General features: G+C 35.1%; 1 protein-coding gene across 1 annotated transcript in view; it reads right to left on the minus strand.

The window, feature by feature from the left end:
- LOC129738569 (uncharacterized) overlaps window positions 1-17,294 on the minus strand; it is a 64,715-nt gene extending 47,421 nt beyond the window's left edge. Inside the window, exon 1 of the mRNA XM_055729800.1 lies at window positions 16,915-17,294. Coding sequence (XP_055585775.1) covers window positions 16,915-17,279 — 365 coding nt within the window. The 5' untranslated portion in view covers window positions 17,280-17,294. The remainder of the gene's footprint in view (window positions 1-16,914) is intronic.
- Between the last annotated feature and the right edge of the window lie 1,109 nt (window positions 17,295-18,403).

Consider the following 18,403-nt stretch of genomic DNA (forward strand, 5'->3'; position numbering starts at 1 on the left):
GTTTCTATGATGGTTTGGTACCCCTACTTTTTCCAGTGCGGAGATAAGCAAGGGGGAGGGTTCTTTCTTACTATTTTTTACATAACTCGAGAACTTATCAAGCAAATGGAACCAAATTTGGCATTTAGATAAGGGTATTTGAATACGAGAAATGATATGATTATTTGAGACACATCTCTTCTTCCAACGGGAAGAAAGAAAAGGGGGAAGGTAGCTTTCATATAATTTATAATTACATAACAATTCTAACAAATGAAACCAAATTTGGCATGGCAGGGTATTTGGGTACGGAAAATGTTTTTATGAATATTTGGTACCCCTTACTTCTCAGGTGGATTAAAAGAGGAAGGAGGTCTCCCTTACAATTTTCAGCTAAATTGGAGAACCGGTCAAGCAAATGGAACCAAATTTGGCATGTGAGGGTATTTGAGTACGAGAAATGTTTCTATGGTAAATTGAGGATAAATTTCTATGAATATTATGTACTCACCGCTTCATTTAATGGGGAGATAGGAAGGAAGGATGGGACTCCTTTACAACTCTATGAATTACACGGAACCTAACCAATCATCAATGCCTATCTAAGACCTTTCTCTTTTTCCAGTAGGAAGAAATAAAGGGGGAGTAGGGCTTCCATACAATTTTTATTGCATAATTCGATAACTATTCGAGCAAATAGAATTGAATTGACATGCTAGGATATTTGAATATGGGAAAACTATTTTATGATTGATTGAGCCACCTCCCTACTCTGATTAGAAGGACAGAAAGAGGGGAAGAGGCCCATGCAATTTTTGCAATACTCGTTAACTGATCAAATGGACAATCAAATTTAGAATGCGAGGGTATTTGGGTGAACGAAATGCTCCCAAGATGGTTTGAAGCGGGCTCCTATAAAAAAAAATCCTGACTGGAGAAATAATCGAGCAAATAGAACTTAATTTGGCATGGGAGCATATTTGGATACGCAAAAACATTATATGGTTGTTTGAGACCCATTCTTGATCTCAATGAACAGATAGGAAGAGGGAAGGTGGCAACCACAGTTTTTGTTTTCAAGATCTCGACATCTTCAGTTGAAATGCACCGAATTTGGTATGGGATGGTATTTTGATGAATGTTTCTTTAATTCTAATGTTATAGGGTCTCACCCTTCCCTTTTTCCATTGAGTGAGATAGTAAGAGGAGACGGGAGTTCCATACACAGGAAAGAAGCCAACTTTAGTAGGTGAGAATATTTGGGATGGAGAAATGTTTCTATGCTTCTTTGACAACTCTCCCTCATTCCAGTGAGGGTTGAATAGGGAAGAGGTGGGCTCCCAAACGATTTTTTGAAAAACTCGATAACATTTTAAGCAGCTGAGGCCAAATTTGTTATTTGAAAACAACAAATTTTATAATCTTCTGTTTTTTTCAGGGGGAGATAGAAAAGGGAGAGGAGTGCACCCATAGTTACTTAATGTTTCATTTACTCAATTTTTTTTTTTAATTAACTCGAGAAATTATTGAGCACAGAAAAGATTTGAGTACGAAAAATGTTTTCTTGATTATAAAACAGGGGGAATTTCATATTTTTTATGACTTGGAAACTGATCAAGCAAATGGAACCAAATTTGGCATGGGAGAGGAATTTCAAAAGAATAAAATAATTTTTATTGTGAACTTATGAATGAATACATACAGAGGCCTAATTTTAGACGCAAACCAATAACTCGAAAGCTAATTTTAGGTCAGATTTTAAGTGCCGAAACAATTGTTTAAGAAAATAAGAATAAATCAGTTGAATCATTCAACCAAGTAGGCTCATACCACAACAGAGAAGAATAAATCCCTTTTTTATTGCTCTTGAATTTCGCTCAATTTACAACTTTCATTTCATGGGATTGGTATATAATGATGTAATTTCAAAATAAAATAATTACCTTAAAAATCGAAATTTAAATCATTTAGAAAAATGCCATCAATTTGAAACGGTGTAGCAGCGCACCGGGTCAGCTAGTGTCAAATAAAATTAAAAAAAAAATAGTCTCCTTTCCTACTCCGCACTGAAAAAAGGAAGGTCCAAAATTTCTCGTACGCTAAACGTTAAGTGAAAGAAATTAATTAAAAACAAGCAACTGAACTTGCGTTCGCAATTTATGAAAATATTTGATTTGAAATTCATTTGATTGAAAGACGTTAACGAATGCTCCGGAAATAACAATTTAAATAATGTGATTGAACACATGAAAAGTCTTTATGTGAATAAGAAAATTATGCGATAATCGAATACTCTGATGTTGGTTTTTTGGTATACTCCCTTTTCAACTTTTATCACATCATTGTTTACACTGAACCTCGAAAATACCCAAACTTGAGAACTTTCCCCACCATCCCGAATGAAACTCCCTCCCTACAGGTTTGGCTATTGACGGCTTAGCCCAAAGTTAAGCTTTTGAAAGAGAACTCATCCTCCAAAATCTGATACTGCAATAAAATGGAAACCAAAAACAAAAAGAAAAAAGGATGTGGGTACGGGAATCAAACCCATACCTGCAGTGGTACTGCGATTACCATCAAAGCATGCTAACCACTCGACCACCGAAGAGCTGTTGGGATTAATTTTTACAGCAACGTATATGTGAGGCTTTCTATGAAGGAAGCAGGAATAAAATTATCCCCCAAAACAAACAGTCCTCGCTTTGAACTGACCACCCAAACGTAGATCTGCAACGATAGAGGTAGTAGAAGCAGATTTGCCAACATTAAAAAACCCCCCAAAAACAGTTCTCCGCTTGAAGGGTAAGTTTGGCATATTGACAAGCTGTGATTTCTTCATAAACTTGAGTTGTCAATTTTGAAATCAGGTTTGGGGGTGGAAGTTCTCAAGTTTGCGAACTTTTGATTTTCAGTGTACACAAAGAATGCAACAACTTGGTTGCGCTGAGAGAACAATGTCAGCAGGTACAAAGCTTGTTAATGCCAGACCGACATAGAATCTTGTGCCGTTTATTCCATCTCCCAGGAAGTCATGATTGGAGTAGAATCTGATCTGTGGGTGTAGTACATTTCGATACAGTTTGCAAAACAACATTTTGCGATTTTGATTAGCAGACGCTAACTTCGACCAAGTAATCGATTTAATAAGCTCCGCTAACTTTTCAATTAGCGATGCCGAACACTGCATCTGATAACTGTAGAGAATATTGATAGTTAGAGAATTATAAAACTATTAATAATCAGTAACGTATCGAAATGCACCGCAATAGGAAAACGTAACATTGTGTTATATGATTTATGAAGCTATCTTAGAATTCGGAACAAATACAAAATCTGACTGGCATCTATGACGTAGAATGCGAGAGTTGATTGAGTGTCAAGAGTTGAGTGAGTACCGGAGTAAAACGAACGCTTCGGTTAAGATGAGTGTTTGGTTTTAAATATAATAGAGAGTTTCCCGGAGAGGAGATGCTTCGGGATCGGTCGAGTAAAGAAAAATCAGTTTGTAAAGGATTGTTGAGAAGCGCGCATCATTTTTCCTGTCAGTCATTAATGAATTGAATGGAAAAAGGAAGAAAAGTCAGTATTGGAAATCTAGGAAGTAACAAATATGTGCATCAGTCACGACAATGGCGTAGTAGGTAGGCTTGTAGATATATATCGGAAAAGTTTATTTAAAAGGAGCTGATAGAATGGCAAAGTGGAGTGCGATAAGTTTGTTTCTTGGTATTTTGAAAGCTTCAAGATGGCGACCAAATAATTTTGCTGTTCCAAAGAGCGAGTAGAAAATGATGGTGAGTTATTTTATGTAAAATTTTATAGTCTGGATTTGAATTTGAAAAATAGATATTCTCTGTTTGACTGCTTGAAAGTAAGTGACACCCAAGAATATGTTGATTAATATTATGGAGTGAATTTTAAAGTGAATTAAAACAATTCCGTTGGGGTGATAAGAGTTCCAATTGTCCCACTAGGGAGAATCACAATCCCTAGCGGGTGGGATCAATTTTTTAAAAAAAATCAAAAAAGTGAAAAAAAAAAAATTGAAAATAGGCAATGAAAATCCTTAATATGGTTCATCACTGGGGAGAATTACAGTCCCTAGAGGGCGTAATTAATTTTTGAAAAAACCCTTAGAGAGTTTATTAATTCAAGGGTTTACAATTTTAAATATTGTAAGTCATTTTTAAGATCAATAAAAGTTTCTAATGAGGAAAACTGATTCAAAAATAAGTCTGAATAATCAAGAAAAATAAAATAAAAGTCCCGTTGGGGTGGATAAGGTCCACAAAGGTTTAATATTTTTCAAGTTAAGTAAGAAAATGTCCAATTAGGGTTAACAAGAGTCCCTAATGGATAGAATTGATTCAAAAAAAAGTCTGAAAAAGTAAAGAAATTAGAATTACTATTACTATAAATACTTCCTTGACCCTAACTATGATTTTATATCGATGGGCTGACGTTAAATCAATAAAGCACAATTACAATTACAATTATAGTCCCGCTGGGGTTGATAAAGTCTCCAAGGGTTTATGTTTTCAAGTAAAGTTATGAAAAAGTCCTATTAGGGTTAATGAAAGTCCCTAATGGGTAGAATTGATTCAAAAGTAAGTTTGAATAAGCAAAAATAATCAAGTAAAAGTCTCGTTGGGGTGGATAAAGTCCCCAAAGGGTTAATGTTTTTCAAGTAAATTAATAAAAAAAGTCCTATTAGGGTTAATGAAAGTCCCTAATGGGTAGAATTGATTCAAAAGTAAGTCTGAATAAGCAAGAATAATCAAATAAAAGTCCCGTTGGGGTGGATGAAGTCCCCGAAGGGTTAATGTTTTTCAAGTAAATTAATAAAAAAAAGTCCTATTAGGGTTAATGAAAGTCCCTAATGGGTAGAATTGATTCCAAAGTAAGTCTGAAAAAGTAAAGAAAATAAAATCATAGTCCCGTTGAGGTTGATAAAGTCCCCAAGGGTTAATGAAAATTTAAGAGAAAAGAATGAAGATCAATGATTAGAAGTGATGATAAAAGGGCAGAGAAGGAAAAGTCAATGAAAGTCCCTAATGGGTAGAATTGATTCAAAAATACGTCTGAAAAAGTAAAGAAAATAAAATTATAGTCCCGTTGGGATGGATAAAGTCCCCAAGGGTTAATGTTTTTCAAGTAAAGCAATGAAAAAGTCCTAAAAATGTTAAAATGAAAAAAAGGTTTAGAATTAGTTAAGAAGAAAAATAAGGATGTTGAGAGAGAAGAAAGCGCAAGACAATGAATGGAAGCGTTAAAGTAAAGAGTTTGAAAACTAAAAGCGTGGAGAAAGAAAGAAAATAAAGAAGAATGCATGCTTCAAGAGTCATAGTGTCGCGAGAAAAAAGTCAAGATTTAAAAAAAAAGAAACATGTTAAAAATTTATGTTAGTGAAAATAATAGAGTATTGAATAAATAATAAAAATATTGGTTAAAAGTGAAATAGAAAATTAGGAGTATAGAAAAAAGAGAGAAAGGCGTAAAAAAAAATAAAATAAATAAAAAGCACACAGAAAGAGTGAAAAAAAAAGAGAAAACACAAGAAAGATCTGAATGTAAAAAAACGGTTAAAAGCAAAGAGAATAGCGGAAAAGTAAAGATAAAAGAGTAAAATGTAAGAGTAAAGGGCCTAGCGCTAAGAGTAATGCACAAGAAATTAAAAGTGAATAGTGGAGCAAAGAGCATACAGTGAGAAGAAATGTATTAAAAAAAAGGTGGAAGTATTGAAGAGGAATAGAAATGAAAAGGGTAAAGAATAAAAAAAAAATTAAAAATCAGTAAAATGATAAGAGTGAAGATTATTAAAAATAGTGAAAATTGAAGTGAGAAAAAATTGATATGAGGAGATTAAAAAAAAAAAAATGGGTTGAGAATTAAGACATGGAAGAAAATTAAAAGAATAAAAAAAAACTATGAAATACAATGAAAAATAAGACAAAAAAAAACAATTTTAATAAGTATAAAGCAGAGAGCATGAAGTGAAAAGCAAGAATTAAATGGAAAAGTTAAGAGTATGGAGTAAGGAGTTAAGATCAGTTAGTGAGGAAAGAGGAAGGAACAATGAGGCAAAAAAAAACTTCTTAAAAGTGAAAAAAAAAAAAACTGAAGAGTTAAAAGTAAATATAAGAAAGCCAAAAATAAAGAGAATAGTGTAAATAGTAAAATAAACATATCCAATAGAGTATAAAGTGAAGAGAAAAAATTTAGATGAAAATTTAAGAGAAAAGAATAAAGATCAATGATTAGAAGTGATGATAAAAGGGCAGAGGGAAGTTAAGAGTAGAATTGAAGATGAAAGAAGAAAAAATGAAAGGGAAGCAGTAAAGAGTGAAGAGTTGAGAGTGATAAGAAGACAGCAAGGAGCGAAGAATAAGAGTAAAGCAAAGGCTGTAAACAGAACAGAGTAATGTGTGGAGAGTAGCGGTCAATCCTAGAGCGCAAATGGAAAGAAGAATGAATGAAAGGTAAAATACCATAAATATTGCATGATGAAGAGTTATGAGCAGCTACTTGAGTTAATAATGGAGCAAGAAGACGAAGTTATAATGAAAGAGATAAGAAAAAAACACTTAAAGAGAGATTAAAGAGTAAAAAAAAAATTTCAAAGAATTAAAAGCTTACAGAAAATAGTAAATAAGTGTAATGAGAAGAGTATGAAGAAAAGGTAAAAAGCATGGCTAACATAGTAGTAAACAAAAGAGATAAAAGTAAAGCGTACAAATAAAAAAAAAGAAAATAATTGGATAAAAAATGTTATTTATTTTATAAAATTGATTAAAAAGAAAGTCTGAGGAATTCCGTTTAAGAAGAAGTAGAGGTAAGAAGTTTCCTCAAAGGGTTGTCAGCTGTCGTTAGTCGTCATGTCTGGAAAAGCCAATATAGGTTAATTAGGGTTAGATGGAAAACTAAGTATGATATTGAGAAGCATTAGTCCCGTTGATGTAAGTAAAGTCCAAAAGGAATATACAGTTTTTAATCAAATAATGAGTAAAATTGATTGAAAATTGGACTAAAGTCCTCTAAAGTAATATAAGTCCCTATTCGTAAATATGTTACAAAAAAGCCTCAAGAGGTACAAAATAGAACAATAGAAGTTGAGTTAAGTCTCTGAAATGTTGAAAGTTTTGACTTAAAACCTTTTATATTAAATTTAAGTTTCTAATTGATATAATGTAGTTGACGAATGATTGGACGAGTTACGAATTGGAAAGTCTAAAAATGTTAAAAGGAAATAATTAAAACTGCCAATCAGGTGAAATAGATGTCTTTAATGAGCAAAACTGATTAAAAACTAATGCCAAAAACATTAAACAATAAAGTTGGGTTAAATTGAATGAAATTCCACAGAACGTTGATTGTTTGAAAATAAAATAGAAAAGTGCACTGATGATTTAAATGCTTTTCGTTTAGGATATTAAAAATGATGTTTTGGTTGTTTGTAAATTATTAGAACAAATCTATTCTGAGTAAAAAAAAAAAAGAAATGAAAGTTCAGATAGAGTTAAATAAATTCATTAAAGGATAGTAGATGTTAAACAAAACAAAACATTGAGAATGGCTATCTATTTGTTATAAGATAATGTTTATTGAAATATTCAATGGATTCGTTTCGTTATTGAATCTTAGAATAGGGGTGAAGGCGAATGTAGAGAATATTGATAGTTAGAGAATTATAAAACTATTAATAATCAGTAACGTATCGAAATGCACCGCAATAGGAAAACGTAACATTGTGTTATATGATTTATGAAGCTATCTTAGAATTCGGAACAAATACAAAATCTGACTGGCATCTATGACGTAGAATGCGAGAGTTGATTGAGTGTCAAGAGTTGAGTGAGTACCGGAGTAAAACGAACGCTTCGGTTAAGATGAGTGTTTGGTTTTAAATATAATAGAGACAGCGTTGCCAGATTGAAAACCGCTCAAGCCCGTAGATTTCACGAAAATCGAAAAATGTACTGTTTTCGGCTAAATAAAACTTGATGATCTTTTTTTTTTTTTTTGGTCGTCAGGTAGAATTTTCATTTATCCGCAGAATCCCTTGAATTTATTGATAATCCGTAGAAAATCCGTAGGAAATGCTGAAAATCCGTAGATTTGGAGCGTCGATCCGTAGCTCCGTAGAAATCGTCAAAATCCGTAGAACTACGGAGAAATCCGTAGATCTGGCAAGGCTGAATAGAGAGTTTCCCGGAGAGGAGATGCTTCGGGATCGGTCGAGTAAAGAAAAATCAGTTTGTAAAGGATTGTTGAGAAGCGCGCATCATTTTTCCTGTCAGTCATTAATGAATTGAATGGAAAAAGGAAGAAAAGTCAGTATTGGAAATCTAGGAAGTAACAAATATGTGCATCAGTCACGACAATAACTTCTGTGCAACAATCTGAGAAAAACATCAGTTGTCAAGGGACCAAAATACCAAAAACCTTGCAACATTTAGCATTAGATAACATATATATTGCCTTTGAACAAATTTGTTTAGTTGGAAATTTCGTAAGATTAAAAATTCATAAAATAGAGATTATAGAGATGGTTGTCTTTGATTAAGAGCTTATAAAATCAACTGAGTTTTTAGGAACAAAATAAAAATCAATTTGTTTGAAATTGTTCCAATAATAAAATATCTCACACCTTTTTGGATCTCAGGACCGGAGAAATTTAGGAATGACAAAAAATTGGTCCGTTAAACAAAGACAGTTTTTCGCCTTATAAACAGTCATAAGATCGAATTAGGCTATGTTTTTGTCATAATTTTGTTTGAGTGAAGGACCTTAAATTTGGAGTCTCTGTCATAATCATTGGGCAAATATTTTCAAAATACTCTTCTACTGTTTTCGGCTTTTGATTTTAATGTTGTAATTTTGAACCAGGAAATTTCTTCTATAAACTTATTTAGTTTCATTATTTTGAGGTACGATTTTTAAGTTTAGGAACCTTCGCTCTCAATCCTGAAATGCTGGGTAAAAATTTAAGTTTATGGATAATGAATTGATGGTCATTTAATTGCATTTTGAAAATATGAATTTGAACTACAGAACTTTATATCTTCTATTTATTCAGTTAGACCACAAGTATAAAATGAAGATTATCTTAATTTTATTTTAGTTCTAAGTTCGATTGAACGAATCTTATCTATTTTGGAATTCTAATGACTTTGAAAATATCCATCATCACAGTGCGTATTTTCGCTCAAAATTTTACATCACTTGAGAAGAGAATTAGAGATTGAGATCTTATATTCTCTTCCTCGACCTAATGTATAGCTACGCGCAAGGAGTAAAGATGTAAAACGATGTAGTGTCAAAACCTTCTTAATTTAGATAGAATAAAACTATATAGAAATAGTTTTTACGATGCGATACAAGAATCCGGTATAATATTTCTATATTAAATAAAAACTTTATTTAAACGAACTTAGCAACGTTAACGAGGCATTAAAGAACCCATCCCAACAGATTTCACAATGCCTTTATGTTGGTTTAACAGAAGTGAAAAACTTCATTCATTAAATAGAAAAAAAAATTGAATGATAAATACAAACTGTTATTTTCATAGAACATGACAACCTTTCAAAGCATCCATTTTCTCTCGAAAAGCTTAAAACAAATATTTACTGACTCCACCAGCTAGATAAATGTAAACCGATAGTGTAGTTTCATGACCGAATCACAGGGACTACAGGAAGCAACCCACAAACCCAGTAAAAGTTCTTTCAACTATCCTGACTAGATTTCTGTCGCCCTACTGACGAACTGTAACGCTAAAGAGATACTTAGTTCACTGCTTGCGGGGGGACACGATGGGGTTTCTTTCCAACGATTATGCCTCTGTTTGTTTGACATGTCCTTTTTTCATTCACCCTAGAAAGGTCATCAACCGGTGCTGCTCCGTCAATTGAAAGGGTTATGTAAAAGTTGATGAATCAAAGCGAGAAAGCGGGGTGGAGACGATTTATCTCTTCTATAAAAGAACATTCCTTGATTTTAGGGAGGAGTTTTTTTCTGTTATCAAACTCACAAACTTACATACCATGTGAGAAGTGTGTAAGAACTTTTAATTTATCATTAAAAATTCTTTTTGATCACAGATCGGCTGGCTTTAAAGCTTGAAGATGATAATTTGATAATTTGATTAGAACATATCGAAGTATTCTAATAGGTAGCAACTCGATATTTCTTACCTCTATTTATGAAATTGGAAAAAAAATCCTTACTTACGGTTCATTCGAAATTAATGTTGTGATCATAAAAAAATCATTCGTTTCATGAAATTAATAAAAGCTTGAAGGTGTTAATTTATTCCACACTGTCCGACAAATGTTCAGCATACATACATACGGTGACGAAACTTCTACTTTCACACATCGTAAAGCTAAGTGGTGATTGATTGCCGCGATTATGCAGAAACATGTTTGTTTTCGGCTAGTAAAATCGCCCTAGCAGCACCAAAATTAGTCGTAAATGTGTCGGAATGAGTCGACACTTAGCGAACTAGTGCTATATTCGAAACAGTGAATGAAGTTTTACGCAGTAGGAAATGATTCGATCCGATTGACATTCGGATGAGTTGAAGTTTACCATATATTTTAGTTGTTGTTGGGCATAATCGGAAACTACTTTAAACTCATAGCGTTTTCGTTTATAAAACTGGCGCTGGAAACTATTTCCTCATAAACAAACAAAATCGTCAAACAAAATCGTTCCAGATGAAATTCTATAGGCCCGAAGTTTGATTTGTAAATATAATTCACTGTGTTGATTTAAAACCAAAATCAGGGTGGCAGCGAAATTCGCCATGTCGAATTGAAAAAAATAATCAACATAATTTTTGTTACTTATACCAAAAATCTGACCTGGGGGTTAGGGGGATTAGGGGGGGGGGGGGGTAGTTAGGGGTTTAGGGTTCCTCAAAATCTCGATTTTGACCCTCGTAGGAGCCAAAAAAATCAGGAAAAATTGGTTTTTTTTTTTCAAAATTTGGATGACAAATGACTTAAAAACGCATGAAACATCGAAACAAATTTTTGGTAAAAAATCGACTTTCTGGATTGCCAGTGGTTTTCTACGGAAGCTTTAAGAATCGGCTCGCAAAATCAATCATAATTTGCTCCGTTACGCTTCTTAGTTTTTCATTTGGGTGGTTCATAAACTTTCCTCTAGGTCCTAAAAAAAAGTGCAATAACTCAAAAATAGAAAAATTAAATATAAATGATAAAACTCACTGGTTTTTAATAAAATAAAGGCTGGTATGATAAAAATAGCAAACAAAAATGACAGAAATGAAAGAAACGACAAAAAACTCAAAACTAATTGATATGCCAAAAAATAAAATAGTGACGAAAATAAAAAAAAAATTAGAAAAATAACAAAAACACAAAAGCTACAAAAACGAGGTACAAGAAAAACAAAAACTACAAAATGACTAAAGCTTATTTGTCAGTTGTTTTGTAATGTTTGTTATTTTGGAAAAATAATTCTAATTTTGGACTCTTGTGATTTAAGAATTTTTGTCATTTTTTTTATTATTGTAATTTTTGTCATTTTCATCATAGTTGATTTTTTTTTATTTCTGTAATGTTGTAATATCTTTCAGTTTTTCCATTTTAGTCATTTCAGTAACTTGTTTTATGATATTTTTTTGTAGAAATGTGTTCTGTTATTTTCAGCATATATTTTTCATTTTCACAATTTCACTATCTTGAGTTTTAAACATTGTAGACATGTGATACTATTGTAAATTCTGTGTTATTATTAAATATTTATCACGTTTGAATGCGTTTTTACCGTTTTTTTTTTCATTTCAATAATATTTAGGACCACCCTAGTGGAATTTCGTGAAACGTCCAAGTGAAACATAAATAAATTTTAAATGCTTCATAACCTAACAAATGTATTATTTGTGATTGGGAATGGGTTGGGTTTTCGTTTCTTAGCCAATTCTCGAAAATTACGTATGATTCCTCCAGAGTTTTGAAAAAGGACCATGTCCCAGAGAGTCGAGCCATGTTTTTTTTAAATAATCAGATATTGATATTTTTTTCATTTTTAATGTACATTTGGCATCGGTACTAAAAATTCAAATTTAAAATTTGTTTTTTTAATTCATATATTGATCAAAAATATTCTAGAGACAAATTTAACAAATTTCAAATTTTAAACAAAGCTTTAAGTCTCGCAAATATCTTCCTGCACTTATTGAACAATGTTTGAAAGAAATTTGCGAAGCATTTTGAAACTGAAAATTTCAAACATTATTATTTAAGCAGGTCTTAAAGGGTGATAAGGTCAAAATTTGGTCAAGGGAAAACGCGTTTATTTAAAAATTCAAATTGAATTTCTTTTTCAAGTTTAATTAGTATAAAATTTAGGAAAATTATTCAGTTAGGCTTCCGCTTTTCCAAATCCGAATTGCTGGGCCTTACGCTTAACCCCTGCCATCAGATTTTGTACAGCCACCTTGTCCACCTTCTTTGCCGCAGAAAGCCAGTTTGCCTTGAACTGCTGATCGGCCTTAGCAGTTTTTTTGGTCTTCTTTAGGTTCCGCTTGACAATAGCCCAGTATTTCTCAATTGGGCGGAGCTCTGGCATGTTGGGAGGTTTCTTGTCCTTGGGAACCACCTGCACGTTGTTGGCGGCGTACCACTCCATGGCCTTTTTACCGTAACGCAAGATGCCAAATCCGGCCAAAACAGTACGAAACAACCGTGTTTCTTCAGGAAAGGCAGCAGACGTTTATTCAAACACTCTTTCACGTAAATTTCTTGGTTGACAGTTCCGGAATCTATGAAAATTCTGCTTTTCAAGCCACAGGTATAGATGGCTTGCCAAACCAGATAATTCTTCGCGAACTTTGACAGTTTCATGTGCTTGAAAATATCTGCTACCTTTCCCCTTCCTTTCGCCGTATAAAACTCCTGTCCCGGAAGCTGCTTGTAGTCGGTTTTGACGTAGGTTTCGTCGTCCATTACCACGCAGTCAAACTTTGTCAGCATCGTCGTGTACAGCCTCCGGGATCGCGCTTTGGCCGTCGTATTTTGTTTATCATCGCGATTTGGAGTCACTACCTTCTTGTAAGTCGATAGTCCGGCTCGTTTTTTGGCTCGATGCACGGTTGTAGACGATACACCCAGCTTATTTGCGGCATCTCAGAGAGAGAGGTTACGGTTTCGCTTGAAACTACCGGCAACTCTCTTTGTCGTCGCAGCGGGTTCCGGATTTCGATTTCCCCCCCATCCAGATTTCCTGGCTGTCGACAAACGTTCACCAAACAATTTAATTACATTTGTACCGGTTGATTTGGCAACTTTTAGCGGTTTTGCCAGCTTTGCGTGCGAGTAGCTTGGATTTTCACGATGCGCGAGCGAAATTTTGATACGCTGCTTATTTTCCTTGGACGGCATTTTGACAACTGAAGAGTGAATTCCAAAATCAAAATAGGAGCAACATTACAGACACACACACACACACACACACACACACACACACACACACACACACACACACACACACACACACACACACACACACACACACACACACACACACACACACACACACACACACACACACACACACACACACACTCACACACACACACACACACACACACACCCTGTACACCAAAATTTTTATACGTGGTATACGTGGTACAGTTTCCTTTTTGGACAAAACGAACCAAAGAATTTTTGCAGATGTTTAAAGCGGGAATTAGTTATTCGGGTTTAGATTTGAAATTTTCTATGGATAAACGTAAATTTTTTTTCGGGGAATGTCACTTTCTTGTTTTTATTGAATATTTTGTTCTCATGGAATAAAAATTAAAATCTAATATATGAAGCATACTTGAAAATTTCAGGCTACAACCTTGTCGAAGAAGGCAAAGCGGTACGAGTAGCGAGAAAAAAGTTATAAAGATCCAATCAGAGCATTCTTTTCTTCATGAAAAGAAACTAGCAATACAGGCAAACTTTTCGTCCAATTTCCAGAAATATTATGTTAATAAGAAATTTATTGATTTTGGAGTCATCAAATATTCTGGTGAAATGATCTTCATTAGATTTTCTATCATATGCAAAAAAAAATTACCAGAGAAATTGAGAGTTACCAGTTGTTATGATTTGCAAAAATTAAACTTTAAACGAGCAGTTCTGTCTTTTTCACATTTTTATTCAATACAAATATGAACTTACAATTACAAATTTTTCCTTTTTCCATACGAAATTTCCAATCAAATCCCGGTTACCTAAACCTCATTTGAAAAATCTGCAAAAATTCTGTCGTTCGTTTCGGTCAAATAGGAAACCTTTTACACTACAGGGTTTTTGAAAATAGAGAAAAGATGAAATTTGACACACCGTAATGTACATACATATACGGAAAAGGTTTATTTTGCCTTTTTTTTCATCCACCTACGAACAAGGTGAGTTATACCTTTTTTCGTTTCACCTAGAAAACTTTACGTTTTACAAAAAGGTAGATTGTACCGTTTTCCCATTCATTGACTTAAAAGGTATATGCATCCTGGATAAGTCGCGAATGACAGAAATATGTTAAAGCGACTATAATCTAAACAAAAAAAAAGTAAATGCCTGCTACGTTTTGACTGGTTTCATCAATTAAAAATAAAACAATAACCAATTTTTTTCATAATTTGATATTTTTTTAGGATGACAGGGATTTTGTATGTCCAGTTTATAATCAGACGATCGGGGATCGAATCCCGCCGCCTCCAATTAGGTGAAGAAAATTTTTGAAGTCCACGGACATTAAAACGAAACACACACACAACGAAAAAGTAACAGAGAAGGAACAAAAAATTGAATTGTAAACTCTACGGAGTATAAAAGATTGCAAAATATCCCTACGGAGTATAAAAGATTGTAAGCTCTACGGAGTATAAACGGAAACGTTGGTCAAATAGTCCCTGCAACTGGACCATTATAGGACCATTATTTTTACCTTATTATTATTGTTTTGGAATCTATGACCATTTCGAAAAAAGCCAACTTCCTTCACTCAAGCTGGTGGCAATCCGGTTCAATGATCTTCTTTTTTATCTTTTTTCTAGGTGAATTGTTCTATTTGTTCAAGATAAATTTAGGTAGAATTCACCGCGCTTCGAGGTTTTTCTCGTTGAATTGTACCTTTTTTTTTAGTTCGATTCAGGTAAATTTTACCTCGCTGTAAGGTGAGTTTCACCTCAAAGAGGTGAGAGTTACCTTTTTTGGTTTCAGGAGCATTCACCATTTTAACTCGGTAAATTTTTATCTTTTTATTATTTTCCGTGTCTATATGATTTCAGAACAAAATATTATATTAAAGGATGTTCACGATGAAATTGCCACATTGTAAAATTGATGTAACTTTTTAACCGTTGGGTAGAATTTAATGAAAATTTGGGTGGATTTAGATCATAGTGCATTGTTTACATCCAACAAGTTTTATAGTTCTGTGATCGCAGGAATTGAGTCGAAAGAACAGCTCGTGAGTTATAAAATCTTGCGCATTCATCACGAGAACAAGGATCTCTCGCATCGTTCCATCGCTTAAATATTAGAAATCGCGAATTCCACGTTGTCGCGAGTGATTAAGCGGTTCGAGGAACGATTGACCACCGATCGGAAGCCCAGAAGTGAAGGAAAAGGTATTCCGTACAGCACCAAAAATCACAATCGCGCAGTTGGGGCTTCAACCGAAACCCGAACGCCTCCGTTCGGGATGTGGCTAAGAAACTGCACCTAAGCCGAAGTTTTGCCCAGAAGGCTGGACTTCAAACGTTCAAGGTAAAAAGGCCCCTAATCGCGGCGAGAAGCAGAACAAGTCCGCCAAAACCCGTGCCAGGAAGTTGTATCCCAACTTGCTGACGAAAGTTGAATGCTGCATCATGGACGACGAAACATATGTGAAGGCCGACTTCAAACATATCCCTGGCAACCTGTTTTTCACGGCCAAGGATAAGTTCAGCCATCCGGAGATGTCCAAATTTGCGAATAAATTCCTGGTTTGGCAAGCCATCTGCACGTGCGGGAAGCGGAGTGCACCTTCCGTGACCCAGGACACGATGAACGGACAGGTGTACATGAAAGAGTGCTTCCAGAAGCGGCTGCTCCCTCTCCTGAAGGCCCACAACGTCCCAACAATCTTCTGGCTGGATTTGGTCTCATGCCCGTGTTTCAAAGACGTGCTGAAGTGGTATGCCGACAATATGGTCAATTTCGTGCCGAAAATGTTCAAGTCTCCCAACACTTCGGAGCTCCGCCGCATCGAGAAGTGCTGGGCGATTATGAAGCAGCACCTTCTTAAACGACCTAAGGTAGTGAAGACAGTCGATGAACTGAAGAAAGTATGGGTTTACATGCAAAAAAACGGTTGATTCACAGGTTGTGCAGAATCTGATGGCCGGGGTTAAGGCCAAGGTGCGGGCATTTGCGCATGGACTGTAAATAAAATACAAGTAAAATAGTAAAGTGAAGTTTAATATTTATTTTTCAATCCCTGAAAATTTGATGGCAATCGGATGAAAATCGAATTTTGCGAATTAATTTTGTGTGTCAATTTCATCGTGGACACCCTTTATTTGAAGGTTTCATGAAGATTGATGAAACGTGGCAATAAAAATCATCCTTATATCTTGTGAATTATCGTGGTTTTTCTCATACCAATATGCATAGTTGGGGTTTACAAAAGTTTCTTGAGCTGTAATATCAAATGTAGCAACTCCTTTTCTACCATCAATTATAGTTTATTTTGATCCTTTTTTGGTTTAGGCCTATGGAAAAGTTTTCAGTCTAGAATTATGCTCAGTCATGTCATCAGTTCATCATAAATTTTCCAGAAAAACTCGGTCAAAAATGTATTTACGCAGGCTTTTTTAGGTCCAGTCTATCCACAAAAAGGTAACTTTTAACGCTAGACACCTACCTCATTTGCCGGTCGTACGCCACGGCCATGCTGGCTGGATCGTCTGGGTCGTACCCGACCAGGTGCTGATACTGAGGGTGGTGAGGGTGCCCGGCCAGCAGCGAATCGTACTGCTGATTGAGTGCTGCCGAGGTGATGAAGGACGCGTCTAGCAGGGTGTTGTTGTTATCATATCCCGGTGGTCCGCCGCCACTTCCGGGACCAAAGTGTATCAGATTATGCTGGCCGCCGGCGAACAGGAGCGACTCCGGCGGGCTGATCGATTGTGGTTTACTGCTCTGGAAAAACGAAACGCGCACCTTGGAGCGTTCCACTCTGGAAAAAAGCGAGAAAAATAGAATGAGGTTAGCGTAAAATGGTAACATTAGGTCGCATGATTACGTCAGTAGTTTCGTGGTCATTAATGGCACGAGGGTAGAAAGGGAGATAGGAAGTTACAATCAGGAAATGAAATCGAAGCGATACAAAATGCTAATCATTCAATTTTCTGCAAGTTAATGGTAATGCTTTAACCTTCAAATAACCTAGATTCCAGAAAAAAAGAGGTTAAAATCTTTATTTTTTCAACTAATCTTCCACACAATCTATAACCATTTTTCAGGATTTTCACAAACCACGCTTAAAAAGGCAACTTCAGTTAACTACTCAGCATAATGCAGTTGATAAAGTTTGGATTTTTATTTCCCCACATCACGCTAAACAGTTGCAGCGACTGAAAAACTCGCGCCATTCGTTAGAATCCATTCTAGGTACAGGTACATTTGTACCGATTCGGTTTTCCCCACCGAAGAGGTGGCGCCTGAATGGCGACTGCATGTAGTAACAACGACACTACTAACCGATATATACTCACCACACGAATGATGCCAGCCATCCGTGTGGTATTGTAGTAAGATGGGTAGCGGTCGAATGAATTTCATTCCATTTTCATACCCGCCTCGTCCGGTTGTTGTGTGTGGTTGCTTGTCACCCAGCTGTGTGGGACATTTATGATGGGCTGGTGCTCATGTGGTGAAACGAAAACGAATGCGGTTTGAATGCATCCGATGGAGAGATGATGCAATATACGCCATTTAAAGGAATTGTGCATTTAGTGGAGATGTTCTTGGAACTGTGGGCGCGAATACAGTTAGTCCGTGATGGGTCACGTTAGTGAATGGTGCATCGAGAGCCCTTTTCGTTGAGAAAAAAGTTTCAAAAATGTACAAAATATCTAGTGAGAAACGTCAGAATTTGTGGAACAACAAAAAATATTCTTTGACTGTAAGATAATGTCTGCAAGAGTCTACAAAACGTTGTCCCTTTATAGCCAAGAGTTTCTTATATGTAGAACGGGCTCTTAGAAGATTACTCTTTCGCTGGTGGCACTAACAATCGCTAGAGAAGTAACATGTAGCTTTGTAAGGAAGGGCCAGGTAGAGAAAGTACATAAACGAAAATTTCCCCATCACCTGCATGTTAAATCATTGAACTCAATAGGTTATGGCCC

This window comes from Uranotaenia lowii, chromosome 1 (assembly GCF_029784155.1).
Source record: "Uranotaenia lowii strain MFRU-FL chromosome 1, ASM2978415v1, whole genome shotgun sequence".
Classification (NCBI taxonomy): Eukaryota; Metazoa; Arthropoda; class Insecta; order Diptera; family Culicidae; genus Uranotaenia; species Uranotaenia lowii.